The 15,907-nt window shown below is 47.7% G+C and overlaps 1 protein-coding gene across 4 annotated transcripts in view; it reads right to left on the bottom strand.

Annotated features, from left to right (window-relative positions):
* Nucleotides 1-15,907, bottom strand: part of MYO18B (myosin XVIIIB) — a 262,880-nt gene that overhangs the window by 66,653 nt on the left and 180,320 nt on the right. For all 4 annotated transcript variants that reach the window (XM_023513322.1, XM_023513320.1, XM_023513324.1 and 1 more), the window contains 5 exons: nucleotides 9,757-9,870; nucleotides 8,223-8,339; nucleotides 5,850-5,933; nucleotides 4,738-4,875; nucleotides 1,517-1,702 (listed from right to left, as the gene is read on the bottom strand). In XM_023513322.1, coding sequence (XP_023369090.1) covers nucleotides 1,517-1,702; nucleotides 4,738-4,875; nucleotides 5,850-5,933; nucleotides 8,223-8,339; nucleotides 9,757-9,870 — 639 coding nt within the window. The remainder of the gene's footprint in view (nucleotides 1-1,516; nucleotides 1,703-4,737; nucleotides 4,876-5,849; nucleotides 5,934-8,222; nucleotides 8,340-9,756; nucleotides 9,871-15,907) is intronic.

Below are 15,907 nucleotides of genomic sequence, written 5' to 3'. Positions count from 1 at the left end.
TGTCTGGCCAGTTAAAGAAGACATCAGAAGAGAGAGGCTAGGAACGTTTTCTCCTCCCAGCCAGATCTGGAGGGGGTGGAGGAGGGGATCTGGCTGCATCAGAAGCGGGGCTGGTTAGCGCGGAAGTTCTCCTGTCAACTGAGAACAGTGCATTTCTCTCGCAGCACCATGAGGGGTGGAGCGACTGCCAGTCAGGGTGCCTGGACTCTGTCTGGGAACCTCCGTGTCTCTGTGGTGGCTCACCTTGCCCCACACAGAGGAGCCAGGCAGCCGGCTTGTCAAGGGCAAAGCTGACAGGGGTGACACTGGCTGTGGGAGACAGTGGCCTGAGAAATATATTTGCTGTGGGAGGACAAGTTGGTGAGACCTGTCACAACACCAGAATGGACAGGGAGGCAAGGAGAAAACGATTATAATTTAGAGACCTCTGAGCCAAGCCTTAGCCTGTGGTGGGCTTTCTCTGGAAGGCTGCGTGGTGGTAGGCAAAGGACCAGCTGCCCTCCTAGGTCACAGAATCAGAAGTCTGGAGCCTTGGGGATGTCTGGCCCCATGGGAAGAAGCCAGAGCAGGCACGCTCAGATGCTCTGTGACTCCTGCAGGAATCTGCTCATAGAACAAGACATTGAATGATGACAAAACCTTTCCATTAGACAGAAAACAAATTTAAAACTGTTTCTTGGACTGCACTAGGGGCAAGGTATGGATTAGTGATTCAAAGCAGAGACTCCACTGTTGGGAAGCCCTGGGTTTGAATTTTTACTCATGTGACCTTGGGCAAATGTCCATACCACTCTGAGTCTCAGTATGGCAGGTTGATGTCCCCGTGCCTCAGTTTCCCCATCAGTATTATGGACAATCAGAACAGCACCTACCTCCCAGTTCTAATATGAAGATTTAAATGAGAAATGTTTCATTCAGAACCTGGCACACAGCAAACGCTTCAAACACAGTGGCTGGTATTACCATTTTTACTTTTTTGTGGTTGATATTAATAGCCCAGAAATAGCTCTATATTTACTAGATGTGGCTTTACACTAGTTATCCCCCCTCTTTAAAGGCTGTTTCCTCCTCTGTAAAATGGAGGTGAGAAGTCTGACTTTTCGGGGTTGTGAGGTTACATGATATTATGGATGCTAAAACCCAATGAAAGACAGCTAATACACGTTTGTTCCCAGCTGTTTGCATGAGGCTGCTCTGCGTTGGAGTTGAACGTGGGAAGCAGAAAACCAAAGTCTAGTGTCTGAGATCTAATCAGGCTCAGCGGTCACTCAGCGGCCTGAGTGCCATTGGCTCACATTGGCTCCACCCCCAGGGCTTTGCAGCCAATGATAGCGCCGTCTCTCAGCCCATCCTGTTTCTGGTTTCCACCTGCTTTCTGCACACCCCAAAGGCCCAGGACACAAGCCCGTGAGTCTCTCTCTCATTACAAAGCCTTCCTAAACCCTACAAAGGAGGGCTATCTACCCCCATCCCAGACCCTCAATCACACCAGGGCCCGCATGGGGGCAGGACTCACCATCTCCATGCACCGCCTGCTGGCCTCCTCCTCCCTTTGCGCCAGTTCTTCCATATCCGCCTTCAGCTCCTCCAAGCGCCGCTGGTAATACTGGCTGTTCTCCCTTTGCTGGGACTCAGATGCCGCTGCCTGTGACAGCTCCTCGCCCATCTTGATCAGGCTGTCCCTAAGTCGGATCACCAGGACCTGGGAGGGGCAGAGAGCACACCACCCCTTTAATTAGAGGCCAAGGGCATGAAGCCGGAGGCCTCAGGGAGATAAATCCTTTGCTGAACCTCTTGCCGGTTTAATAAAGTCACTGGGATAAGAATCCCAATGTCTGCTACAAAAAAGAAGGAGGAATTTAGTTTTAAAACGTGGCAAATGATAACTGGTGTTCTGAGAGGCAGTGGAGCATATTGGTGATGCTCTAAGTTCTGATTACACCTCTGCCTCTCCCTGGCTGTGTGACCTTGGGCCAGTTATGGAGCCTCTCTGAAAAACAGGGATGATGTTAGTACCTGCATGCACAAAATGCTATCAGATCTACTGCATTGCTATGCTGGAGGCTGAGCTCAGGGCCTGGCGTATAGAATGTGCTGGATAAGGGTTGGGAATTATTAATATTGATAGCAGCCTCTATCCCCTATACGTCTCAAGGTTTGCAGTGGGAAGGGAGTGTTGCAGGGGTGTACAGATAACTGTGCTGGGAGCAAAAACCCTTCCCCAACACGGGCTTCAGTTTCCTAATTTATAAAATGAGAGTTTTTGATCCCATAATCTCTCATGAGCCTCAGCCCTAATACTCAATACTTTATGGCTTTTTTTCCTTTTCTGGGGAGTTAAAAGTGGGAGGATCCAGGACACAATGAAACAATAGAGAGAAAAGAGCTCTGGGCATCAGGAGTGCTACAGAAAACAAACCCAAGGGCCCATCCACGGAATTCATCAGTTGGCCAACAAGCCTGGAACCAATCGATCCTGATGGGCAAATACTCTAGTGTTGACACAAGACGGAGCCCACATGAATATTTCAGGTCCTTGCTGAGCCCCTTTTCTGCAGTTACAGACAAGAGGAAAAACAGACTCCAGATCAGACATTGAATAATAGCTTAAAAGGAAAACTTTATTATTCAGTTCTCCTTTGCCTTTCAAATGAAGTTCAGCAACAATTTCAAGGAGCAGCGGGGGTGGGGTGGGGGGGTGTCTAAAGAGGAAGAGTAGTTCTCAAACTATGTCCTTAAGGTACTCCTCTCAGGATTCTACTAAACTTGGATAATAGTGGCAGAAGAGAAGAACAAACTTGGAGACAGAATTTTTCATTTTAAAGTTTTTCTGCCATAATTTTCTTTTCTTCTCTGCTATCATTTGACTACACTAGAATCAAGTAGAAATTGGCAGGTGATATAGCCTAACATTATGTACTTAATGATTTAAAACATTGTAGATCTCAAGTTCCCTGGAAATCATGCCTTGAGGGGTCCCTTGAGCAATCCTGAGAACCACTGAAGGTCAAGGCAAAGAATTTCTCTCTGTTCTTCATCCAGAGCAGCCTTATCGGAGACCAAACGCCCTTGGGAGATTAGGAGAAAATGTCTCAGAATGTAGAAGCAGCTTCCCATTATCTGTGTGTGCTGTTTGTCACCACTGTGGTGAAGCATCCTGCCTACAGAGAAATTGGAACTTGTAGCCAGGATGGAATGAAGGTCAGGTGTGGTGCCAATATACCTTAGCCTTGACACTACTTGCCTTTATCTTGAGTAAGCCACCAGACCTCTCTGAGGTCATCTTCTCACTCATTAGATGAGTTCTATCCTACCTTTTCCACTGGGATGTATCAAACACCAAGTGGAGCATCTGATCTAAATGGTTTTGGGCAAAAGTGTTGTCTACTGTAGAAGTCCCACTTCATTAACCTACAGAGCTGAAGGTTAACCTGTTCTCTTAGCTTTAGGGTGATGCAAATACAATCCCTGAACCCCACCCCAGCCCATCCAAGGTCCAGCATTAATGCTACCTCCTCCTGGAAGCCTCCCAGCCTTGACAGGATGTCTGTCCTCCAAAACTCACAGGCTTCTCTCCAAATCATGGACATTCACGTACAAATCTTTTTTTTTTCTTTTTTTTTTTTTTTGAGACAGTCTCAAGCTGTCCCCCTGGGTAGAGTGCCATGGCTTCACTGCTCACAGCAATCTCCAACTCCTGGGCTCAAGCGAGTCTCCTGCCTCAGCCTCCCAAGTAGCTGGGACCACAGGTGCCCACCACAACGCCCGGCTATTTTTTGGTTGCAGCCATTATTGTTGTTTGGCGGGCCAGGGCTGGGGATTCGAACCCACCACCTTAGGTGTATGTGGCTGGCGCCTTAGCCACTTGAGCCACAGGCGGGGAGCCTCACGTACAAATCTTAACCCCCATCTCTTACAAGGCTCTACGCTCCTGAAAAGCACATCTGAGTGCCATAGCTGCCTTCCATGTACCTAAATCAAGGCTTAGCACACACGAGGTGAAAAACAAACTTCTGTTCAAACTGAGTGTTGGGGGCAGGCACAGTGGCTCATGCCTGTAATCCTAGCACTCAGGGAAGGCAGGTGAATTGCTTGAGCTCCGGAGTTCAAGACCAGCCTGAGCACAAGCAACACCCTGTCTCTACTAAAAATAGAAAAAACTAGCCAGGTGTTGTGATGGGTGCCTATATATCCCAGCTACTCAGGAGGCTGAGGCAAGAGGATCACTTGAGCCTGAATTTGAAGTTGCTGTGAGCTGTGACACCACAACACTCTGCCCAAGGTGACAAGAGTTAGATTGTCTCAAAAGAAAAAAAAAGAAAGAAAAGAAAAAACAAAATGAGTGTTGGGCACATAAATCGTTGAAGAGGTAGGTAAAGATTAGAGGAATCAGATCAATGCATAAAAGAGGGGCAGGAAGGCAGAAGGATGGAGGTCTGAAGGAAAAAGAAATAGAGGAGGAGAAGAAAGTGAAGGGAGAAGGGAAAATGTCACATGGAAGGGGGATGGATGGATGCAGACAGGGATGCATGAGACGGACAGGTAAATGGACAGGTGGACTGAGGGCTGGCGTGATGGTATAGAGGGGAGGGAGGGCATTTGGATGGGAGATGGGTGAGTCACATACATCCAGATAAAGGCCTGTGAGTAGACAGACAGGTGCTGGGAGGACGGACAGAGTTCACACAACAGCTCCACTGCTCTAGGCCTGAGCAGTGCTTACATGTCACTAAGTACCTCAAATCTCTTAATCTGCACTCTCTGGAACTCCGTCCTGTTCTCCAGGTCACAGATGATCGCCTCCTGCCTGCTGACGATGGCTCGATCCACAGTGGACTGCTCCAGATACTCGATGCGCATCTGAGCCACCTGTAGCTGGGGGCACACCGAGAGCTCCATTGGCGGCCTGTTGGCCCTGAATCCCAGGACAGAGATGCATGCAGGGTGGGGTCGAGGGTGCTCATTCACACAGCCTCCTTCTCTACTCAGGTGCCACATGGCAGATGTCTGCACAAGCAAGAACCTTCAGGTCTCAACCTGAGGACCTGCACTGGACCCTCACACCGGACCTTGCTCCTGCATCTCCAGACTTCTAATCAGTGCTCTCCTTCCCTCCTTCCATGCTACAAAAAGGCAGCAAAGCTAGTTCATGGGCAACCACTTGCATCATCAAAAAGTGTAGGCAAGGGGTGGGTTTCCAGCCGAATGAGCCCGGGCAAGCCAGTTTTCTTCCTTGATCCTCACTCTCTACCTTTTCCTTGTGAGGATTAAAGGAGATGAGTGCCTGGTATGTAATGAGCACCCAGCAAATGGCCACTGCTGTTGCTTTTGTTGTGCGGTTTTCACTCAGGGCCCATGGACATTTGCTTGAGACCTGGTCTCCCTAAGAGTCACTTCAGGCAGGCACATGTAACAGATCTAGAAGAGCTTTGAGAATTCCATGGATCATAATAACCCACCAGATAACCATGGAAAGCCTGGGATGTTTGGAGGAATGAAGACTTCACAGGAAGATTTCACAAAGGACCTTGATCCTGTCTTACACAGATCACCCCCAGTTCCTTGAAGCCATTGCTGGGGCGAAGGGGGAGAAAACTCTACACTGAATAGTTTGCATTGCCTGGGGTATGACTGGATGTAGAATGGACAAGAGGCAAGAGTGGGCAATGAGTGAGTGTCTGTCCGTCTGTCTCCAGGGATTGTTCTCAATTCCTGGCACCCAACTGGAGTTAGTAAGTATGGGAATAAATGAATGGTATATGGATGAATGACAGTATCCAGGAGCCGATATGTCTCCAGAGGGAAGTCTTCTCTCCCTCCCCCAGAACATGATGGCTTTGAGCACATACTTGCTCCTGAAGCTTGTGCTTCTCCTTCTTGGCTTCCTCCAGCTGCAGCTGCAGTTCCTGGATCTGCCCAATGTCAGCAGAAGACTGGTGAGACAAAAAAAAAAAAGTCACTCTGAGCCTGCAAGCTTTTCTGGGAAACCACCCCTGAAAATCCCTTCTTCCCCAACCTACAGATGTCTGTGTCTCTCAGAGCTTCGATGGTAATAGCTGTTTCCCAAAAGTTACCTCTCACATCCTCCCCAACATCTTTCATCTCAGTGTTTGCTGAGTCACTCCATTATATAAGCCTATGGCTTTGGTCAGTTGTCCAGCACCTTGTCACACACCCTTGAGAGCCCAGACAGAAACGGGCTAGCCATGGTACTAGAACCAGGTTACCAGGGAGGAGAACTATGCTGATGTCGGGTACCTGAGAGTCTAGACCTAGATGTGGCTGTGGTAAGCCAAGGACTTCTCTGCACCTCAATCACTTCACCTTTAAAATGAGACGATAGTCTCTGCTTAGCCCTCTACATAGAGTCTGTTCAGAAGTTAAATGGAGCAGCGGACAGTAAAGGCTTTATAAATAAGTAGAATCGACCAACTGTGGAGATGATCTGGAGAGAGATTCTGGGTAGGAGAGCCTCCTCACTTTCTATTTCCAATGTCTTTATTATTAAAATGATTTAAAATGGACTTACATGCATATAATGGTTTTGTAATTGAACAACAGATACTCCATTTTGGACAAAAATAAGTGTGATTTACAAGTGCAGAAGATGGCATAGGCTATTTTTGTGGTGGTGGTTCTAATGCTGATGATATAGTTGATTGTTTTTGTTATTATTCTTTGTTTAGCAAAAATTACATCAGATCAAATCTCTGTCTGATGCATTTGGAGCCTGCAAGGCATTTCACCCTGGATCTCCTCTGGGGAAACAATGCAAGGAAGATATTCATTACTTCTGGAAAGGGATGTTCTCCCCAGTTGTGTAGATCCCAGGAATTACTCATCACACACCTCAGCTCTGCCCCAGTGCCCTGTTTTGCCCATGATGCCATCATGCCTTCAATGTCTCCTGAGTCATCTAGCCTGCCCTCAAATCCTCTTCACTGTGGTGTTGGAGTTGTCATCCTCTGGGACAGGGGCAGCTTTTATTTATTCAACAGCTATTTACTGGGCACTTACTTCAGGCCAGTTGCTCTTGTTGGCTCTGGATATATCACTGAACAAGGCAGAAGTGAGCCCTTCCATTGTGGAGCTGACAGTCTGAGACAGTGTGTTCCCTGGTCCTTTCCAACTGCTCTTGCCCCTAAAAAAACTTGCCAGTGATTTTCTTTAACCCCTAAGACCTTGATCTGAGTGATCCTCTTCTCCCAGCCTTGCTGAGCTCATCACGTACCATGTTCCCCTCACTGGTCTCCTTTTAGTCTCTCGAATGCACCACCACAGGCCCTTTGCATGTGCTGTTTCCTCTTCTTGGAACACACTCCCCAATACCAACTGTCTCACTCCATTTTAATTGACTTTTGCTCCTTGTTCAGATCTCCATCCAAGTGGAAGCTCCTCAGGGAAGTCTTCCCTGACTCTCAACCTCATTCAGGCTTTCTAGAACTTCCAGGCTTTTCCAAAATGAACTGTGTTCATTTTGCTTCTGGACTCTTGGGATCAGTTTGCAAGTCTCCCCTCTGTTCTGGCTGAATATGTGATAAAGTCTGGCCAGCCCACTAAACCATGAGTGCTCAGGTGGCATTTCTCAGCAATGCCTAACAAACAGCTAGTGCTCAGTGAATTGTAACTAGATCGATAGATTGATAGATGGATAGATGGCAGGATGGATGGTTGGATAGGTGCATGAGTGGATAAATGGTGAAGTGGGTGGAAAGATGGATGGATGGATGGATGGATGGATGGATGGATGGATGGATGGATGAATAAGTGAATGGATAGATGAGTGAATTAATAGAGTAGATAGATGGATGAATGAATACATGGATGAATAAATGAATGGATAGATAAGTGAATGAATAGGAAGGATAGATGGATGGATGGATGGACGAGTTGATGGGCAGGTAGATGGATGAGTGGGTAGGTGGGTGGATAAAAGGATGGATAAGGGTATGGGTAGATTGATGAACATGGGTGATGGATGGAGAGACAGACATATGAATAAATCAAAATCTTTCTTGGTGGAGATGTCTTCCAGAGATGCACACACCATCTCAAGGTGACATTCTCTTCCCTTAGGGCCACATGAAATTCACAATTCCAATCTCTTTCTGTGCTATTCATCTCTCCAAGATCCTAAGACCAATGACATCACCTTTGCAACATCCCCTGCTCAATCTCTGTTCCCAGTGCTTGAACTTCATCCACCAAGGCTAGTTCATTACCTGTGCAATGAGGTCCTTGTGCTTCTGCATCAGCTCGTTCAGGTCATCCTGGTCCTCATCAATGCGCTTCAGGAGGTCTGCTTTCTCCAACTGCAGCCGGTACAGCTGCTCATCCACCTGGCAGAAGGCAGGCCCATGGTCAGAGTGAGATTGGAGGGTGGAGATGGGCAGCCAAGTGCCTGGCAAGGGGCAAAGGGAAGCTTTCCTGTGGGTGTTTATGGCTGGCTATGGGTTCAAAGCATGGGTGGATATAACACCTTGGAGTTGTGTGTGTGTGAGTGTATGTGTACGGGGAGTGCATATGAATGTGAATGCTGGAAATGTGTACATATATCTAATCACTTCTTGGCCTTTTGGGTACAATCAAGTATGAATAGATTTATGTCTGTGTAAGTCACCTGGGAATCTATGTATGCACATTTTAAATGTTCATGGGATATATATGTGTGTGTGTGTATGTATATATGTATACATACATATGTGTGTGTGTGTGTGTGTATATATATATATTCTGTTCCCAGGTACCACGTACACCTCCAGCATTAAGCATCAGGTCTGGCACATAATAGTAAACGCATATTAGATGGATGTGTAAGTTTGGATGTCCCTTTTACCTATGAGGGCATTATTCTGTATGTGTGTCTAGTGATTGTGTGTGAATGTGTCTGTTCATCCGCATGTAAGTGCACATGTGCATGTATGTGTGCCTATGTGAACGCTTCTGAGAAAGTTCCTCTTAATTTGGTGCAAATAAATAAGGGACAGAAAGGCAAATAGGGATCTTAAGGCAGTATTTTCCTATAAAACTATCCCTAAAATTTAGGATTTTACACATTGAGGATAAATATAAGCCAGCCCTATATGCCCAGACACAGGACTTAGAAACTCACACCCAATTCCCACCAAAACAATAAGTGCATAATGTATGTCCATTTGTCCCCACATTCAGTGATGAGCACACAGTAGTTCTAGAATAAATGGATTTATCTCCTTATAGGAGTGAGCCTCAGTGGACCCATGGGAGACGCCCCTGTCTGCTCTTACTAGAATAAACTTGCAGTCGCCCAACAATTAGGACCAAGTTCTGTCTCACGGTGATGAGTGCACAGGAGGACCACTACAAACACCTGAGAACCCGAGTGGCGAGCTCCTGATGGTGAGGAAATCATAGGCTTATTATAGGATGCACCCTCACAATACTCAGCTCCCATTAGGTCCACAGTAGGTTTTCTGTTGTAGACAGTAGCACACAGTTGAGCCTCATATATGCCTTTATATCTTTAGAATGTTCGTTACACAGTAAAATGCCTGTATATGCAGAGGAATAAGCACCCAGTAGGTCTACAATAAGTGCCCTGTCCCTTGTTAACCCAGTAGGCATGCACTGGATGCTTGTACCTCCAAGGTGACATGTAGTAGGTTTACAACAAGTACCCTCCTCCCTCTCATAATGCTGAGCACACAGTAGGCCCCCACCAGCTCCCAGAGGTCTGCGCTGGCGTGGGTCCCCACAGAGGCAGGAAGGGACAGGTACCAGGCTTTTGCTCCGGGTCATGCCCTCCAGCTCACTGTGCATGCTCTCCAGGTCCGCCGTGAGCACCTTCTGGGTCTTCAAGGCCTCCTCACACTTGGTTTCACTCTGCTCCAGCTGGACCAGGCCGGGAGGCGCAGAAGAGAAGATAATGAAGAGACAGGAGGGGAGGGGAGAAGAGAAGAGGGGTCTCGTGAGGCAACCTCCTTGAATGTCCTTCCCCTCCAGCCCTCCAGCCCACCCCAGCTCCTCTCTAGCAGCAGAATAATTTACAGGCGACCCTCTTGTCTTCACAGCTATTCATCAACCCACACCTGGAGGGAAGTGAATGCATTTGCATTTGAGGCAGCTAGGTTCTAAGCCCACTCAAAATGTAACTGGCACTGCCCCATGAAATAAGGCTAGGCCACCCCCGCTGCAGCACCAGAAGCTGTTTCCCAGTCCCATGTGGCAAATCCTTGCTGCTGGCCACTCAGTGCCAGGCATGGGGAGTACAGTGAACACTCAAGTTGACCTCTGCCCTCCCAGAGGTGACACAAAGGGATAGGTAATGACAACCTCTCTGAAGAGTACAGGGAAGAGAGGGGCACTGGGACAGTGGGAACACAGGATGGGAATAAAGGAAGGCTTCCTGGAAGAGATGTCTCAAAGGTCAATAGGAACCTGCCAAGTAGAAGTTTTGTAAATTGGGTTCAGGGGTAAATGGGTAAGCCTCCTGTAAGCCCCCCTTATTATTGTTATTATTATTTTAGAGACAGGATCTTGCTCTGTTGCCCAGGCTAGAGTACAGTGGGCCAGTCATAGCTTGCTGTAACCTCAAATTCCTAGGTTCAAGTGATCCTCCTGCCTCAGCCTCCCAAGTATCTGGGACTACAGCCGCCAACATGCCCAGCTAGGTTTTTAATTGTAAAGAGGAGGTCTGGCTATGTTTGTCCAGTCTGGTCTTAAACTCCTAACCTCAAGCGATCCTCCCACCTCAGCCTTCCAAAGTGCTGGGCCCCTGGGTGTGAGCCACCATACCCAGCCTGAAGCCCCTTTTAAAAGGTCTGTGAGCAAAATACTGAGCATGAGAGCATTTTCCTGGAGCCACAGCTTTCACTGGATTCTTGAAGGCTTGATTCTAAGATACTCTGGCTTAAATAAAGCTTCTCTTTCTTGCCCGTTTTTTTTCTCATTCTTCTGTCCTCCTGCACACAGTAGGCCTTCTGTCATAGCAAGGTGAGGCCATCAAGATAGGTGGAATCGGGTACGTATAGTAACCCCAGAAGACAGACGTGTGGCATTAGAGAAAGCCATGTCCCTGCACAAACCTGAGTTCTGTGATTAGCAACTTCTCCTTGATTTCCAAACAGAAAAAAAATTTTTCTAAATCACCTAAGGAAAATACTTAGGGCTCAGAGAGGGACAGCCCATGACCCGTAAGACCCCCTTTTCAAGTCTCTGAGAACAATGTATTCCTAGAGTTGAGCTCGGCACAGGGGTCAGTGATACAGGACTTGGTGGCCCAGTTCCCTCGGCAGCTGGGAGGGATAGAGACACACTGGGAAAAATGATGTGAAGCCTGGAAGGGCATTGGCATTGTTAGAGCACAATCACCAGAGGCGGTGAGATGTCAGGCACACACTTATGTCCCAGCAGGCGACTCTAGTACCTGTGGCATAGCTGAAAGGCGGGTGGAAGGGCTCCCCTACTGGCAAGCAAGGCAAAACTGGCCCCGCATTTGAGTGGAAGTCAGAGGCCTGACTAAGGAGAAGCATTTAATGTAGGACCTAAAAGATGCACAGGAGATGCCACGTGCAGATTTAGGAGAAAGAGTGTGCTGGGCAGAGGCAGTAGCAAGAGCAAAGGCCCTGAGGCAGGGGCGGGAAAGAGGTCAGTGATGGACAACTTGAGAACAGAGCTGAGGAGCAGAGACACCCCTCGTGTGGCCAGACAGCTGTACAGAGAGAGGAGGGGAAGAGGAGAGGTTGAAGAGGTCACAGGGGTCACTTTAGTGAGGCTTGTGAGCTGGGCTGTAAGGCTTAGATCGTATTTCAGTCTGTCTGGAAGCCATGAATGGTTTCTAAGATAGTGAGTGGCATGATGTCCTGGTTGTTGTGGGGAAGTGAGCTTTAGTGGGGCAGGATTAGAAATAGGGTGACCAGTGGGGGCACTGCTCCGATCCTCCAGGAAGGAGGTGGTGGAGATACTCCAATCAGGGTACAAAGGGTGGAAGTAAACAGAAATGAAAGGATTGGGACAGTGGGGCATGCAAAGAACAACAAGTCTGGACAGGCAGGAGCAGATGGGCCATCAAGGGAGATGATGTCACGTAACTAACGGTGGAGATGGAAGGCCTCATGCAGGGCCCTGCTGCCGAGCTGAGGAACTCGGCCTGGAGCCAGGAAGCAAGAGAAAGCCGTTGTAAGTAAGGTAACAAGGCAGAGCGGAGCAGGACGATACAGTTCTACTGAGCTCCTCCTTTACCCGAGGTTTCATTAGCATGGTCCCATGGGCCTCAGAGCCACCAGGGAAAGGATACTCTATGTTTATCCCCACTTTACGGATGGCCTAAGGTGCAGGATCCAGAAATGCTCCTTTATTTCCCTTTTCTCCTTAGCAAAGGCAGGGAGAGGGACGACTTATCCCCAGGCAGAGATGAATGCAGAGAGTGCAGTCAACGGAGTCAGCTGCTGGTCTTCTGAGCTCCCATTGAGCTGAAGATAGGATTATCTTGGCCCCGTGGCTTTGGCATTAACAGCCCCAGCTGCTATTGTTGCTCGGGGACCACCTTTAGGCACTGTGCTTTCTCTGTCTTGCTTCATAGAAGCATAGGAGAAAGGCACCAGCGTCAGGACCCTTTGATAAACAAAACAGGGATGCCCAGAAGAAAAGCAACGGATCCACCGTCACATAGCTGGTCAGTGGATAGCCTGCTTGGTCCAACTCCGGAGGCCAAGCTCTCACCCCTGAGCCCAATGGAAAGCCACCCACTGGGAAGCCTGGGCCATGAGTAGAGTGGATTAACATAAAGGGAGAGCTCTGTTGCAGAGCTCAGGGGTTTGGTCACCAGAACAGAAGCGGTTCAGGCAGTGTCTGTCAGCACGGACCAGGCAGGGGTCTACGGAATGACAGAACTCAAGAGTTTCAATAAATGTGGTAGCATGGCATTATCTGAGGAAACGTACATCATTCCTGGAGCCTTCTGGAGATGAACAATTCATTCCAAAGGAGAGAGGAAAAAGACCAACATGAACAATACTAAAGTGCCAATTTCATCCTGTGTGTGACTCAGAGCTTGGGCGCTGGAGCCAGACCTGATGGAATCTGCCTTTTCCAGCAAGTCACTTAACCTTGCTATGCCTCAGTTTCCTGCTCTGTAAAATGGGGATGATTCCATCATAGGATCACTGTAGGAAAAATGAATGAAAACAAGCAAAGTGCTTATCACAGCACCTGGCATTGAGAAAACATGGTAAAATGATGACAGTAGTTGTCAGCAATGCCGTTGTGAGCCTCTTTCACCCCAGGACAGCCTGTGAAGTGGCAATTTTGATCCCCATTTTAGAGAGGAAGAAAATGAAACAGGGGCCAAAAGAACGGGCCCAGTCCCAGAGCCAGGATGAGTTGTACCTCTGCAAGCTTAAGGAAGAATATTAGGCTCTTTTGCTTGGCTGGGATGGGTGGAGGGAGGTCACTGCCCCCACAGGCCTACAAGTCAAGCAGGTGCAGATTTTAATAGGATCTAGATTGGCAAGACCAGAAATTTCCCAGCCTGAGGCCTCCACCGGGTGGGCCATCTTCATGCCGAGTTTGCAAGTTTCAATTTATTGCACTTTAGGGAGCGGGAAGAAATACGGAGCCATCTCGGGCTGATTTTCCATTATGAACGACCTGGCATAAGGATAACTCACTGCACATTATTTCCATATTGAGGCTGTCTGACGGATGTTTTTATGAAGTCAGTGGCAAGTCACGTTAGCACTGAGATCAGATCCTTCAGTGGCACGACACTGGCCCAGCACTATTTTGAAAATGCTTTTCCCCAGAGAAGCTGCAGGCAGAGCGGTCGGAGAGCAGAAAGGGACAGGTGACCAGTGGACAAGTGATTTCTCAGGAAGAGTAATTGATGTCCGTTCCTCCAGTCCTAGTAGCCAGGGTGGCAATGAGGGCCGGAGATGACAGCTGACACTTCCAAGCTTTCACTCTGAGCCACTATCACAAGCCCCCAGGCAAGGCCTCTCGGGTTCATCCTGGATCTCTGTGATATGTGGGGAGAGGTTTAGGTTGTCCCGTGTATAGTATGCTCCAGCCACAGACCCGGTCAGGAGAGAGATGGAAATTAGATGGCCTCTAAAGAACTTGTGTTCCACTGGACACCACAACTGATGTGATTTTAGTTTAAGTCCACTGTGTTTCTCTTTCTCTTCCGATTTTTACTTTTTGTGACATTTGTGCCATAATAACGGCACAAGTACATGGATACAAGGCACCAAAACACCTTCAGTAGCTAGACAAAGTACCTTCCTCTCACACATGTTCGGTCTATCATTTGCTAATTAAATCAGCCAGCCTTCCCCAGACTTGCTCAAATTCTGCGAGGCAGGCATCTGTGCAGGCCTTCAGTGCCTCACTAGTCCCTTGAGAGACGTGGGTATACACCCATGTTACAGTGGGAACATGCTTCCCTTTATGTATAAATTATGTGTTGCTAAGCTTCGGCTTGGAGATATTTGGTGAGACCCTGACTCTTCCAGGATTGTGAGAGGATGCTGAAGGACCCTGAGGCCTGGAGTACGCAGGGACAAGATGACATAAACACCATCTGTGATCAAAGAATGGTAGGGAGGAGGAAGTTGCATGATCTCAATATTCTCTTCCACGAGGGGATACATTTCATATCATATAACATTGCATGGTGGTTAGAAGTAGAACCAAAGGTCAGTCAGGCAGAATTGGGTTCCAGTCCCAGTTCCTCCATTTATGAGCCTGTGACCTTGAGAAGGTTACTCAGCCTCTCTGAGCTTCAGTTTTCATCAGCCAAAAAACAGGGAAGACAGTGGTTCACATTCATCAAGCAGGACTTCTGAGTACAGTTGTATCAGTTGAGCACGGCATAAACTTAGGGGATGCTATGCACACAGGATGTGTTAAGAGGATGAGCTCTTATTCTGTGTTAGGCACTGCTCTAAATGCTTTCATGGATTAACTCATTTAACCTTTACAACAGCACTCTGAGGTACAGTCAATAACCATTCCTGTTGTTACAGTTGAGGAAACTAAAGAATGAAGAGGTTGGGTGACTTTCTGAAGCTCCTACAAATATTAAATGACAGAGTTGGGGTATGAACACAGGCAGTCTGGCCACCAAGATCTTACTCTGAGGCATAACACTGCACTCCCTCTGAAATAGCAGTGCCCTCCCCAGATGTTGGGGACATCTGGCATGGCACATGTCCTGCATCCACTTCCTGTTCTCTTGATAATAGGGCCTTGTGTTCCTTGCAAGAAATGTTCTCCCCCAAACACCTATGTATTTCTGATGGAGCTGACCCCACCTTCCAAGCCCAGAGAAAGGCGTGTGACCCAGTGTAGCAAATCAGAGCCTACCCTCCTGTTGGCCATTGTAGGTTCTGGGTATAGAATGTGGCCAACACCAAGATTTTTGCTGAGACTATGAAAATGAAGTTCACTCATTCTGAAGCAAGGCAAAAGCTTGAAGTGTCTCGGGACCTTCCTCCCCCCAGATAGAAAGAGCCCACCTATAACTACAAGCTGATATTGAGAGAAGTGAGATAAGAGGTGGCAAGAGACATATTCTGCATGACATGGTTGGAGCCCTCAGCTCTCGACAAGCTTCAAGTCTCAGACTCAGAACTTTTCAGATACTTTGGCTAATAACCTCCCTTTTTCTACTCAAGTCAATAGAACTGGGTTACTACTACCAGAACCCAGGTATAGAATGAGTTTGAAAAGATAATGAGTGTACGGTGTCAGCCACAGAGGAAACACTGAAAACCGCTGTGCTAGTGTCTATTGATGCTAATCTTCCAAAAGCTTGGATCAAAGTGGTTCAATACAAAACCCTGGGATAGAATAACGATCATTTATTGTTGTTTCCCTATTCTGTGTATGGATCCTTACACATAGAGGGGTAAATTTTTTTTTTTTTTTT

The sequence above is a fragment of the Otolemur garnettii genome, unplaced genomic scaffold (assembly GCF_000181295.1).
Source record: "Otolemur garnettii isolate 467f Iridium unplaced genomic scaffold, OtoGar3 scaffold00038, whole genome shotgun sequence".
NCBI lineage: Eukaryota > Metazoa > Chordata > Mammalia > Primates > Galagidae > Otolemur > Otolemur garnettii.
This window is presented reverse-complemented; position numbering and strand designations above follow the sequence as displayed.